This window comes from Cololabis saira, chromosome 3 (genome assembly GCF_033807715.1).
Source record: "Cololabis saira isolate AMF1-May2022 chromosome 3, fColSai1.1, whole genome shotgun sequence".
Lineage (NCBI taxonomy): Eukaryota > Metazoa > Chordata > Actinopteri > Beloniformes > Belonidae > Cololabis > Cololabis saira.
In genome coordinates, this window is record NC_084589.1 from 16,118,959 (window position 1) to 16,133,554 (window position 14,596).

The window sequence follows — 14,596 nt, forward strand, 5'->3', positions numbered from 1 at the left end:
ATTGTTTTTGAGAAATGTATTATGTCAAATAAAAGTTCTCCTTTTGCTGTCTGTTTAGTAGCAGTGAAGAGATGAAGCAGACATGTTTTTCTTTGCCTGACACCAAAAATTATTCAATTATCTGTAATTAAATCAGCTTCAATGACCCGTGTGTGTAAAACCTGCATCGATGGATAAGGTTAAAATAAGTGTAAAGAGAGTAACAATGCTGCTGGGCTCATTAAAACATTTCTCAGCGTTTTTGTTCTCCATTAAATGCACCAATTTATGTGCTCGTCCAGCATGTTTCATCTCTCTATCTCCACTTTCCTTCGTTTATTGTGAGAATCTGCAGCTGTTCTGCATTTGAGTAAAAATGAAACCACTGCGCTTGTGTAGAAGCATTTCTCATTGACTTAACTCATTTTCTGCTAACTAAAGTGGGAAAGGGCTTCTCATACTGTGGAAAATGGATGATTCAGTGTTGTGAACACTATCTTTGCAGCAGAGTGGCCGCTATATTGGCTGAATACAGAATGTGAGGAGAGAAATGAAAAGATTATTGCATGAATGAAAACATTTTATTCATAGGTCAGTTCAATGTTGTTTCTTTGTTTATTTCCACAGCCAGAGAGGCTGGTGGATCAAATGCTGTTGCAGATCCTACACTTAAATTGACAACATAATACGTGCCCTTACCGTAATTCCATCAGGACAGAATCATCCATGTCTACTGCCATGAATCAGTTCTACAGACACATTTAGAGGCAATTTCTTTTAACAAAGCAGAAGTTTTCTTTTGTACATTGGGACCATTCAAGTTAATGATCAGCTATGTGGCTGGGAATTGTTCCCTTTAGTTTTTTAAATGGGAAACGACTTATAAAATGTTGTGTTAATATGTGATACGTTTTATATACAGCAGACGTCAGTCCTGCTCAGTGATCATTTTCAGAGATTATAATTTTTTTCAGGGGCAGGATCAGCACCTTTTGATTTGATTGGTGTGTAAATCACACCTTATAATCTTGGAAAAATTTCCCCCGACGCTGAATTTAGCCAATGTCCAGATGTAGAGCACATGAAGTGACTGGGATCAGCCCAACAGGTATTCCCAAGAAAAATAACTCATTTGCATTTTTTTTTGCTGAGATCAGAGAAAAATTGAGCTTTATTTTGACCGCACCGATTCTGAAAGTTTATTTATCACAGAAATGTACTTTGAATGCAAGCATACATGACAGCCTTCTCAAAAGAAACACTATTTCTGAGCTTGAATCTGTAGATCAAATATCTACTGTACTTCCAATACGTAACAACAGGGAGACTTTTGGATAGATGATGAGCTTTCCAAATCAAATTTAATCTCTTCATAGTCTTGTCCTGGTGTTTACCTGGCTGACACGTCTTCATCCAGCTGAAGAAACTGCTTATCACCTTGTTTTGATTACTTCTTATTTTTAGCAGTTATTTGAAAATGTTAAATGGCTCATGATACATTTTTCTTTGCTAGCAAATGACAGAAAAAGATGTTTAATTCTGCATTTGTGTTCAACCTTTACTGCTTGTTGGGTAGTCAGAAAGCTCAGAGAGATGTAAAAACAGAAAAACCTTTACTACTGTGTGCTTTGTCCTGTAAAGTTATTGTGAGGCACATTTTAGAAAGTGCTCTAAGATTTGAATGTTTGGGTTCACAGATCACAGAATTCATAATTTAAGAGATGATTCCAGTCTCGGTGCGTGATGTGATGTTAAACTAACTGCAGGATCAGGCCTGGCCAGAGTGAGGGGGGTTCGGTGTTTTTGCTGGCTTTGATTGGGGTGCTGGGGGTCGAACGTCGGGGTTGAAGAAAGCCACCTGCTCCTTTATGGGGAGTATTCATACTCCTCTGCACTACGTCGTCCAAAGTCCATCCAACCGAGGTAATCTCTGTCCTTTATCCTGTGGCTGGGGGCGGCTCTGCTGGAGATGGAGGATCTGGTCTGGACGGCCGAGCCTAAAAGATACAGGAGGTCATGCAACGAGAGCAGCTTTTCACCTGTTAACAAATCGTTTGCGACTCCCAAATGGGTTTGTCGAAGTAACTCATGCCGACCTCTGTTTCTATTAATGTCGCTGAGTGCTCTGCAAGACCATCGAGCTGAGCAGGTCTCCCAGATCACCCAGCGTTGAGTTGGGATAAATGGTGACAGAGGGAGCAGAGACAGGTAAGGCGTAGGGATACGAGCGGGGAAAAAGATGGAGGATTGAGCCTGCCACACAGAATCGGAGGGAAGAGAGTTGGAAGAGACAGGAAGGAGGCCCGGGACGGTGGGGAGAGGAAGCTAGAGGGAGGTGAGAAATGCCAGATGGTGGGACACGGGCACAGCGTGAATGATGTAGGACTGCAGACTGATGGATGTCGAGAAAAGAGAAACAACAAGACCAGGAGAATGATGTGTGTGGGAGGGGACACGAGTCCCAGTTTCCACCTCTCTGCCTGTCTTTTCGTTGTGTATTCACACCTCTGTCCACTCACCTTTCCCGGAGATGAGTCTTGCCAGTAGCCGGCTCAGGTTGTTTGGGTCTGAGTCCTCCTGAGGATGGATGTAGTGGAGGAGCTGGCCTGGGGGGGGCGCCGGAGCAGAGCGGCTCAGCCGCGTGTGGTTGGCTGAGGGAGCGGGGAGGCTTTTTGTCACAAGAGCCAAACTCTCAGCTGTCTGGAGCAGAAAAAAATACATTTCCAATTCACAACATGTACACATGACTTGAAGATATACAGGACTGTCTCAGAAAATTAGAATATTGTGATAAAGTCCTTTATTTTTCTGTAATGCAAAAATGTCACACATTCTGGATTCATTACAAATCAACTGAAATATTGCAAGCCTTTTATTATTTTAATATTGCTGATCATGGCTTACAGCTTAAGAAAACTCAAATATCCTATCTCAAAAAATTTAAATAATACTGGGAATCTAAAACTGTAAGCCATAATCAGCAATATTAAAATAATAAAAGGCTTGCAATATTTCAGTTGATTTGTAAGGAATCCAGAATTGTTTTTTTAATTGCATTACAGAAAATAAAGAACTTTATCACAATATTCTAATTTTCTGAGACAGTCCTGTACATGCTGCTATATGAAAAGAAGTGAATATTTGCAAAAGTGCATTATTCTTGAATGTTGAAGAACATCTCTCGCTACGGTGTCTCACCATAGACCGTGAAGGCAGACTCAGGGATCCAGCGGACAAAACTGCCAGGATAACACACACATGGATGCCTACATTCATGACTGCACAAAGAAACAGAGAAAAGAGGACAAAATACAACAAAATTAAAAGCAAATCTACTGAACTGCATCTTCTTTTATCGTTCCCCTTTAGCTTGTTAAATGAGATTTAAAAAACGTTGCAGGTAATTTGGGTTTAGTAGAAAGCAGCAATAAATCAGTTTACGGTCTCTGAAGAGCAGCAGAGGAGGCAGAGATTGACCTTTGATGATTGTGCTGGAACCCACGGCAAACATCATTTTACTCCACTTTACTCAGTCTGTCAGTCTGCCAAAGACTGATGGCACAATTTAGTGTTTCACGCATACATCAGGTACACTTACACTCATCTGGTGAGTGTCATAGGTGTGGATGAAGACAGACTGTCTCCATCAACAGAATCCCAAAGGAAAAACAGCAATTATCTCGCGATCCTAACTTTGTTCAGTGAGACACTTTTTAAATCAGGGTTCAGATTTATATTAACATAATCACACAGAGGAAATAAATTAAATTTGTTTTCAAGTAACATAAAGGACCCAGAGCAAAATTATTATTCTCTTTAGGGTTATTACAGGGCAGGTGAAATGTTTTCTATACCTTCATCTGATGCATGGATTATTATTTGTATTTTAGACATGGCAATATAATGTTTCTAATAATGTAGGTCTACATGTGTGCCCTGAAATAGAACATACAAACAGTTTTCATTTGTTGTGATGGATGACACTTCTCACATTCTTCCAGAGGAAAACTGTCCTAATTAAAACCAGAGACATCAGCCGCCTAGAGGCTTTTTAATATGAAGTCATTTAAAATCTCAACTGTCACAGCCTGTCTCAGTGTTTCTGCTGCAGCAGAACCTTTGCTCTCCCTCTCAACACATTTTCAGTTTTGCATGTTTCTTTGCAAAGTCTATGAATTTAGTGCACTAAATAGACATTTAATTGGAGGTTTGTTCCTTCGGTGCATCCTTGTCAGCCCTTACATGCTGAAAAATGAGTGAATTATTATTACTTAATTACTTTTATATGTTAGGAGTTCATCTCTAAATAGCTGGGCTAATATTGCAGCTCAGCAGTTGTAGTTATTGTTCACTAGAAAACAATTATTACAGACATTATCAAGCCTCTCAATCAATAAGTTCACCGAAAATGATTGCGATAAGGGACTGTTTCCCCCCTCAATAGCTTTTAAAACAAATCATGTATCTCCAATTTGATATGTGTAATTTCATCGCTGCAACTTAATACAGCAGTGGATTTGAATAATTGTGTTTAAACTGGCACAGTGGTGGTTTAAATAGTTATTATTTGGATGCAAATATAATTCCTGATAGCAGCTGTTCAGTGTTTCATTCATTATGCAGCGTACTGTGTGTGAAAGCCTCCCCTCTCTTCAACTCCCACCTCTCAATTAGATTTTTTTATCTGTCTTTTATGACTAGAGCCCTTATTTTAATATTCATAATGACAGTATTTAGTGTAAATGAAACGCAGAGTTCTGCCTTCAGATGGAGGTTCAGAGTGACACAGAACTCCACTGTCACAATGCAATCAATTAAAAACTAGAATGATCCTCATAATCCTTCATGAGTAATTGAGTAACTATAATTATTTTCTATGTGTTTAAGTATGTTCATAGTTTCAGCTATTTTTCTTCAGCAATTTTGTAAACAAGCAACTTTCAAGAATGGCAACTCTCCCTCTGACATTTAGTGAAAAATTTTATGGAGAAATGATACGAAAGCTATAGAAAGAAATGGGAAAACCACCTAATTAACAAAAACTGATAAGAAAACTCTTATAAGAGGTTAAGTCACCATTTTTGTTTAATTATTTTTTTCTCAAGATGATTTTTTATATCTTAGATTTTTCTAGAAGAAAAAAAACAACCCCAGTGATCCTGAACTGCATGAATCAGGTATACAGGACTGTCTCAGAAAATTTGAATATTGTGATTTTCTGTAATGCAATTACAAAAACAAAAATGTCATACATTCTGGATTCATTACAAATCAACTGAAATATTGCAAGCCTTTTATTATTTTAATATTGCTGATCATGGCTTACAGTTTAAGAAAACTCAAATATCCTATCTCAAAAAATTTGAATATTCTGGGAATCTTAATCTTAAACTGTAAACCGTAATCAGCAATATTAAAATAATAAAAGGCTTGCAATATTTCAGTTGATTTGTAATGAATCCAGAATGTATGACATTTTTGTTTTTTAAATTGCATTACAGAAAAATAAAGAACTTGATCCCAATATTCAAATTTTCTGAGACAGTCCTGTAGATAAACGATGGATAGATGGAAGAAAGAAAAAAATCACACAATAAGGCATTTCACGAGGTCATAAGTTAAAGGGCAATTATTGTGTCCTTACCTGCAGTTGTTGACATAGACCAGGACAGGATGATCCGGAGATGCTGAGCTTGGCTCTGAGGTTGAGGCTGTAAGAGTGAGAGAGTGAGGGGGACCATGACTTTATACTGACCTAGAGGAACTGGGAGGAGCCGGCTGCAGGAGGTGGAGCCGGCTGCTGGCGCAGAAACTGCCAGCACTGACGCCACTGACCACGCAAACACAGATTTTGTCCATGCACAACCACGCACATGCACACATGCTGAAGAAACAGGTTTAATTGGGATGCCGCCACCTCACACACCTGAGTGAGGAAAACAACACTTCCACAGGTTTGATTGGCGGAATCGGTGGCCTCCGGAGAGGTTGAGGTTGAAAGGCTCTTTAAAGTGAAGTAGAGAGCACTTCTGCACTCACGCTGCACCATGCATGTTCGGAGTGAAATCATTTCTCTTAGTCAAAGCCAAGGGCGTGACTAGCTCTTTAACTTCACCAAGAAGGCAACATTTCCTTCAGTGATCTTGCATCAGAATATAATACATGTCTGACAGTTTTAATACATGTCTTTTCTGCATGAGGGTGTGCAGTCATGATCTTGGTGTCTGCGGCTCCTGTTTTCCTGTGCTCCTGTCCTCATAACCTCTGCTCTGTGTCTTGTTTTTCTGCTTTTTGCTTCAGAGATTTTAATTCATTGATATTTTGGATTATTCTGGGTTTTAATCTTAAAGCAGCACTATGTAACTTTTTGTTTTGGGAGAAATCTCAATTAGGTTCTAGGAGTGGTCGGCTGTACCAAAATGAATAACACACACACACACACCTCGCCTTTGCTATAAGATATGAATACATTTATTAGCAAAAAGCAAGCATTTACATAGAAGACATCCACAAAATCAGCAGTTTGCTAGGATAATTTGTCAAGTTACCCCTCGCAAGTGGCTGAGCAATATTCATCACAGACAACTACAAAGGTTTTTAAGGCCTATCTTACCTCGACAAAGGGACTGGAGAGCCGGACAGTCCGGTTTGAGTAAGCCAAGGAAAAAAAACCTCGCCGCACATTGCGGAGGGGGGGGGGGGGGGGGGGGGGGGTACACTAAAAAACTACACATTTTTACGGCTTTGACTGCTTTACGGCATACGTCACTTCCCCCTCATTCCTGATTCGTAGTCGAGACGAAAATGGGCGGGGCGTGGAGCGCAGAGCTCCGCAGAAGCTGGTAACCTGTTGCTGCGTTGTGGCTGCTGCAGCTCCACATAACAGACGTGGGGAAAAGATCGCTAATGGTTTAACTTTTCACCGCTTTCCTGCTTGGAGGAAGAACCACAGAGACCAAGTGTCTGAGATAACAGAGTAAAAGAGTCGTCGGCTCGGTTGGATCGCGGCTGTAACGACCAAACGTAACCTTCCACAGTAAACAAACTAACACGTACACAGACCGGGGTCGGATCATTCAAACGGGTTTTATTCCCCACTTCTCCAGCTAAACGCAGTTGCTGGCCAGCTCTCTGTGGTGCGATTAACCCCAATCTTCAGATAAAACTAGTTTGTTGAGGAAAAAATATTAACTCTATTTGTAGCTGCAGAGGAAAAAAATAATCTCACGAGGAAAACAAAAATATTGCTCACGCCTCTTCAACATAATATAGCAGTCAAAAAAAAGGAAAAGAGAAGTAAGAGTAATACAAAACATGTACTGTATGTTGTACTATTATACTAATTTATTGAAACACATGGCGAGTCAAACATTTACCAAAGCAGCTGCCAAACACTCCTAAACAAGGTAGCCGGAGACGGTGGTTCTGCAGAACTGCGGCAGTAAATCCTTCTAAAGAGTGCAGCTCCGACGAGGAGCTCCTTTCTTTAGAAGGGATTTCATATGTACCCAAACTGTTAATAATCATTATTTTCTCCATATACCGCTCCCTGGCTTCCTTGTTTAAGGTATCCCGGTAAATTCCAGTTCCTTTCCAGCAGTTTAACATCTTTTTTTTGCGTTCCGTCTGTTCACTTGGTGAAACAGAAAAGCGTCCCGTCTTCATTCACTATCAAAACAAATGCACGCGACGGGACAGGAGTTTTCCGGCAGTACGCGCTGCCTGGTGCTCATGGGAAACGTAGTGTTCTTTCTGGTAAAGCACTACCGCCTTTGTCCAAAGGAGTCGCCAAACTCAACAAAAGCTGAAAGTTACGTTGTGCTGCTTTTAAATGTTTTACTTTGAAAGCATTTTCCCTTGTGCAGCCTTCATCAAATTCACCTGTTTATCACGTGTGTGTGTGTGTGTGTGTGTGTGTGTGTGTGTGTGTGTGTGTGTGTGTGTGTGTGTGTGTGTGTGTGTGTGTGTGTGTGTGTGTGTGTGTGTGTGTGTGTGTGTGTGTGTGTGTGTGCACACCTCACCTCACATGCCCCCACTGCAATAGAACATGTGGCTCTCGCATTGGACTTTTCAGTCACCTCAGAACCCACCAACAGAAGAAGTAGAAGTCATCATCGGACACGATGGACTACCATAAGCAAGTAAGCAAGTGTGTGTGTGTGTGTGTGTGTGTGTGTGTGTGTGTGTGTGTGTGTGTGTGTGTGTGTGTGTGTGTGTGTGTGTGTGTGTGTGTGTGTGTGTGTGTGTGTGTGTGTGTGTGTGTGTGTGTGTTGTCCAGGGATTAGTCATCAAGCCATCTATCAAACAGTTTAAGATACACAACACAATTGTGGGCTGACAGATGACACATGACAGCGATGACAGAGAACTGTGGCCTGATCGTTTTCCGTAGCTTCAAATGTGAGCAGTTTCTTTCTCGACTAAGGAGCCAATTAACATGCCACATGAAATAACGTGTTAGCTTGCCCTTTCTCTCCAACCATGACCAGGACCACATTTTCCTCCTTTGGTGCTTCTTTTCAGAAATATTTTTGGGACACATAAAAGCTACCTCTAAATATTCTTGTGTCACTAATTGTTAACCATCAGCACATGCTGATGATGCTGTTCCACTGTCTCCACAACTGCTCTATACAACCTCCTGAATATAATCCTGGGTGTCGTACCCAGGACTAAGCAGATGCAAGTTATGCAGAGACAGATAAAAAGATGACATGCAGAAGAGAAAAGATCGACTCATCATCCAAATGATCATTCAGCACGTTTGACGACTCCTTCTGCAGCCTCCAAAGAAATATTGTAAAGTACCACATGCTTTGAGGTCGAATGGGCAAAACGTTTGAACAAACTTTCATGGTTTTTGTCTGATACAGACTCTCTGCAACTCAGAAGCAGCAATAAATCCTCACTCGATTCCTTCAGTCCCAGAATGTCTTTACTGGAATATCCAAACCATAAAATAACAATAAGCCAAAAAAAAACCCAACAAAATTATAAAGGCCCACAAAACACAACTATAACAATTTAAACTCAGTAAGTTTCTATTATTGCTCCTACACTCACTAAAAGTCCTCTTTTCTTGCAGGATATGTTGTAATCAATCAGACGTTTTCATTTTTTCAGTTACTGTGGAGGTCACTGGAAAGCTTCAAGACAGGTACAAAAACCATTTTCCCTCTTCAGCTCTGTTTGGTTCAGGAGCTGCAACTTCCCAATAGAGATTCTGCTGTCCTGATCGTATGATCTGGTCATAATAAACCCCAGCAGGATATTTAAATCTTCATTTATCAACCACATCCAGGAGTGAGTATTGGAAGTCCAGATTCAATTCACTGGATCAAATAGTGCTCTATATGAACTATTGTAAATTACAAATGTCATAAGTCCATGTATTTAGAGATAAGCTTCATATAATATATCATCACATCAGGTCATCCCAGTTTGTTCAGCGGATAAGTCTGAGATCAAACAATCTGAGACCAAAACCAACTTTGGTTGCCAGAGTCCTTACAAACACCAGGAAACTGGACCACATCACACCGGTCATGAAATCACTACACTGGCTTCCAGTTAGTCAAAGGATAGAGTTTAAAATCTTACTGCTGGTCTACAAAGCACTGAATGGTCTTGGACCAAAATACATGGTTGATCTGTTAGTTCCCTATGAAGCTCCCAGACCCCTTAGGTCTTCTGGATCTGGTTTGTTGTGGTTCCCAAGAACCAGAACCAAGCAAGGTGAGGCAGTTCAGTTATTCTGCTCCTCACCGGTGGAACAAACTTCCTGTAGACCTGAGGTCTGCTCCAACTGTCAGCTCCTTTAAATCAGGGTTAAAAACATTACTGTTTACTCAAGCGTACTCTTAAATTAAACTTACCTGCTGTATTCTACTGCCCTTATTTTTAACAGATTGTGCTTTTTATTATTTTACTTCTTTTCTTATCATCTTATTCAATCATATATATATCATTGTTATTTACTGTCTAATTATGTCGAATTATTTACTGTCTAATTATGTCTTGCCGCTTTTAATGTCAATGTAAAGCACTTTGAATTACCTTGTGTTGAATTGTGCTATACAAATAAATTTGCCTTGCCTTGCCTTGCCTTGGTAAGTATTCCCATTTTCTTAACTCATGATCTAGCTTTCATTGCATGGTGATAATGTTAGATTAAACACAAGGCTCCAGCTGCATACCCCGGCCCCCTCAGTGGATACGTCTTTCTTTAACAGCCACCTTTAAGTGGCCAGAGGACAGCCTCAACCATGTTTGAAGAGCTGTGTTGAGATTAAGAAAATGGTGACGGCATGTAGAATTCATGCAACTTCATAAGAGATTAGACTGATACAGGACAGGTGTGCTTTAGGCTGCTATTATTTAAGAGCCGTGCAATAGTTAAGATGCTTCCCACTTGAATGAATGGGATGCCTGGGTCTGGGGCCCTCCGTTGGCGGGCCCGCGAGGGTGTCGCCCTGTTGGGGGGTTCCCTCTCTCCAGGCCCGTCTCCGGTCCCCCCCGCGGCCTCCGCGGCGGGGCGTCCCTCTGGTCTTGGAGGGCCACTTTCGTGGGGGCGGGTGCTCCTGCCCGCGTCGGCGGCCAGGGCGGCTCTGTCTCTCCGTGGAGGCTCCCCCCCCTCCCCCACTATAGATACACTTCAGGTGGAGCTTTGTTTGGTTTATTACACACACACACACACACACACACACACACACACACACACACACACACACACACACACACACACACATACATAGCTACATAGACATATACACACTCACGTACACGTATACATATTCATACATTCATGCATGCACACATACACACACATAGCCACACATATGCATACACACACACAGTTACATTTAGCCACACATACATATACACGCTCATACACACACACACACACACACACTCACACACACATATATAGCCACTCAGTCACATACGTATACATACACATACACACACATACACAGCCACACAAACATATACATACACACACACACACACACACACACACACACACACATACACATGATCATATACATACACGCACACACACACACACATAGACATACACACTGGCTTGTTCACCTGCATGCTTGCTCTGTAGTTTTTGGGGTTAGGTAGCGGTAGCGGTAGCGGTAGCTTAGACTTTGATCAGATCTCGAGATTTGGGTCGATTGCTGCTCGTGTTTTGGTCGGCTCCGTGTTGGTTTTGTTGGTTTTGTGTTTTGTTTGTGGTTTTTGTTGCAGATTTCCAGTGCTTGACGTGTGCCTCCGTGTGTTCCTGCTTCCTGGATTGGCAGTGGATGTCACCCCCCCACTACAATAGAACATGATCTGTCTTTAGATCATCAATCAGCTGGACAACAGCTTCTCCTCCCTGCTGCGCAAAGTTAGTAAAATGGAGAAAAATATTACCTCTTCCTTGTTCCACCAACTAAGCCTGCAGCCTTCAAGTTTTTAAATCTAATCCATTGTGTCTGAGATCTCAAGTCTGCTTTTGGCCAGACAGACAACTGACTTGAAGCCATCTAATCCACTCTCCTCCCACAGGATTTCATTACAGGAGTAAAGCCGTGAGCCTCATTAGACAGGTTCTCTCTTGTTCGGTGGTGAAAAATACAAATGTGTGTGAGACTGCAGACTGTGTAAATAAAATTGACCTCCTGTAAAAATCTTTATGTTCCCCAGATAATGAAAACACATGTTTTGTATATTTGAATTTACATGACTTGTCTTTCACTTGTATCTCTACGAGGCCTCCTGGGTCGTGTTTGTGATTGCGCCACTTTTAATTTCAATCACATCAGATTCCACCAAAGCTGTCATAAGATTGCAGAGAAACTTATTTTTTTACCCATGCATGGAAAAGTAGTTTGGTGTATAGGATTCACTGCAGAAATAGACACTGAATAACCATCCATCATGGTATTTAGGCAGCTCGCCACCATTTGCACTGATTACAGTTGGATCAGTCACTAAAATGTGCACTACAAATATTCAAATTAGAGCTAATCACACACAGTATTCCTGCAAGATCCAGAGTTCCCCAGGGCACAGTGCAATTTCAGTCGTCTATGAGCAAACTCTACTGGAAACGATTTTATTTCTATTGCTGTTTGTCTCTGCTGAAATCTTTTGACTTTCCAAAAAAGAAATCACGTTTGCCCAAGAGGGTTTTGTTGGAACTGTTATGTTTTCCCGGATAAGACGATGCTCAGCTCACCTGCTGCTTGTCAGTCCTGTTTGTAGTCAGGGTGGAAGTTCTGAACCAAACTGCTGGGGACGACCACAGCTTTACTTCAATGAATACTGCACTTGTTTGTTGATATTGTGGCTCTGTTCAGGAGCTGTTTGTGTCAGACTATCTGCTACTGTTCGCTTTCATTTGATAACTGCTAACATTGTCAGGTGAGGGCATTAGGATTTATGTTGTACTGCCTCTTTGACTTGTTCATAATGCTGATTTATGCAGTGGTGAAATATGAACAGTGTTTGAGTGTCAGGCTCAAATGAGGTTGGTGGTCGATTTGATTTTTCAAAGATATTCCTGGAGGATCAGTGCAAACAACAGGCTGAGGGGAAGTTGTATGTTGGGTTTAGTGTTAACATGACAAGTCTGATTGACATCTCAGTCTTTTCAGTTTTAAATAAATTGAGGGTGCTGCTCTTGGCAGCTCTCCTTGTCCACTATTTGAGCTTTTAATGCATAACCAGGCCTTCTGACTCCTGATTCTCATACTTTAAGCCTGCATAAGAGGAGATAGTCTCTTTGGTGTAGAAAAATTGGCTGTATGTGTTTCAAATTTCCCAAACCTTAAGAGACATGTCTTAAGAGGGATGTGTCTTCTTAGTGATGTATTCTGTGGAGAAAACATCTGTAAAGTTAGGTCCAATATTAGCTGTTTGACTGGTAGCTCCAGTGAAACAGCTCTCAAGTTTGTACTATCTCTATAATAGTCCAAATACATTTCACCCCTTCAAAATAACATCACTTTGCTTAAAATGCTTGTAATGCCCAAATGGTAAATACCATGGCTGTGTGAGATCTGTTGAATTAAAGCTGAAAGTCAAGACTTTGATCAATTCTTCTGGATACTGGACCTAGCTGTCAAACTTCTGCTACCGAAGCCTGGAATTTGATTGGTCAGTTCTTCCTGCTCGACAAAATTAGTACAAGAAAAGAGAAAACCTCCGGTGCTACAACCGTTGTCCGTTGTCTGGATCACAATGCTTCTGCAGGTGCAAACAGTACTCGAGTTGTAAAAAAAAAATCAGGGGGATGGTGGATTTTTATCATATGGGGACAGATAATTTGTGCTGATTACAAATAATATAATATATTACAAATAATAGCACTGACCAAAACACCTGCAGAAATACTGCAGGAATGACATAGCAGCAGTTAAATGCAGCCTTCTGTAAGCTTTAAATATCCACTGGGCTTACATCAAATACATCAAAACACAACAATAGAAAAACAGTTTTCTGAACTTATCAATATGACTCTGTCCTTCACAGGATAAGTAACATGGATCACTGCAAAAACTCAAAATCTTAACGAGAATATTTGTCTTATTTCTAGTTAAAATGTCTCATTTTAGTAAAAAGAAATCTCATTACACTTAAAACAAGACTCATCACTGTGAAAAACAACAATTTTCACCTGTTTCAAGTAGATTTTCACTTGAAATAAGTAGAAAATTCTGCCAGTGGAACAAGATTTTTTTTGCTTGTAATGAGAAGATAGATCTTGTTATTTTTAAGTTATTTTTCTGGTGATGACTAAATGTTGAAATAGCAGTAAAACCACATTCATTGATGAAATGACATAAGGGATGGAAAGGGGGGATGGCAGTTTTACAGGGGGGATGATTTGGACCGTTTTTATTTCATGGGGGATCCCATCCCCCCTCACCCCCCCTCAACTCCAGTACTGGATGCAAATGTCTCTATGAAGACATGAGAGTAAGTTTTGACAAATTATTTTGGGCTTTAATCAAATTTACTTCCATGAAAGTATCAAAACATATTTTTTCCAAATATGTCCTCATGAGGACGCTGGTAAATAAGTTCATCTGACATTTCCGTACAACAGGGGGTTAACCTCACGGTGGAATAAAAACAAAACAACTATTCTACACATATGAGATTACCTTGAACAAAGTGGTACAAAGTCCTGTGATTTGTAATGACACAACTGTTGTCAAACAGATGCACACAGATTTTCAAGGGGTACATGGTTACGTTGGTTCTGTCTGTCTCTGCAGTGAGTCATGGTACTCCAGTTAATTGCCATGTTGTGTTGTGTGGGTCACAAACCTCTTCAGTAGATGGACCCTTTTTCTGCTCAATCAACCTCCGTATTCTCTGTTACAGAGCGAGAGAGAAGGCTGGCAGCAGTGAATACTGGGTACGGTGAACTGATATTTATTTGTATTTGTACAAATAAGTATTGGTAATTGTTAAAAATAAAACCTGTTTATCAGTCTTCGGTATCAAAATCCTTTTTCAGTAAATATTGTGTGTCCGATTATTTTTCTACCAGTAAAAAAGTAAATAAAAAAAAAATCTAGAAAACTGAGTGTTAATACATGTTAATATAACAGTA

At 40.6% G+C, this 14,596-nt stretch overlaps 1 protein-coding gene across 1 annotated transcript; it reads right to left on the bottom strand.

Moving 5' to 3' along the window:
- Window positions 1–1,350: 1,350 nt before the first annotated feature.
- On the bottom strand, window positions 1,351–5,685 carry LOC133440910 (cholecystokinin-like). Its single transcript, XM_061718247.1, has 4 exons — window positions 5,624–5,685; window positions 3,178–3,257; window positions 2,499–2,679; window positions 1,351–1,976 (listed from the first exon to the last, which is right to left on the bottom strand). The coding sequence occupies exons 1-4, from the start codon at window positions 5,637–5,639 to the stop codon at window positions 1,846–1,848; spliced, it is 408 nt and encodes a 135-aa protein (XP_061574231.1). The 5' UTR covers window positions 5,640–5,685; the 3' UTR covers window positions 1,351–1,845.
- Between the last annotated feature and the right edge of the window lie 8,911 nt (window positions 5,686–14,596).

Bases quoted from the DNA above. Each gene is read 5' to 3' on its own strand.
- LOC133440910 (XM_061718247.1), bottom strand. The intron at 2,680-3,177 runs GTGAGACACCGT...TTTCTGCTCCAG, and splicing joins GTCTGCCTTCACGGTCTATG to ACAGCTGAGAGTTTGGCTCT. The intron at 1,977-2,498 runs GTGAGTGGACAG...TGTATCTTTTAG, and splicing joins AAGACTCATCTCCGGGAAAG to GCTCGGCCGTCCAGACCAGA.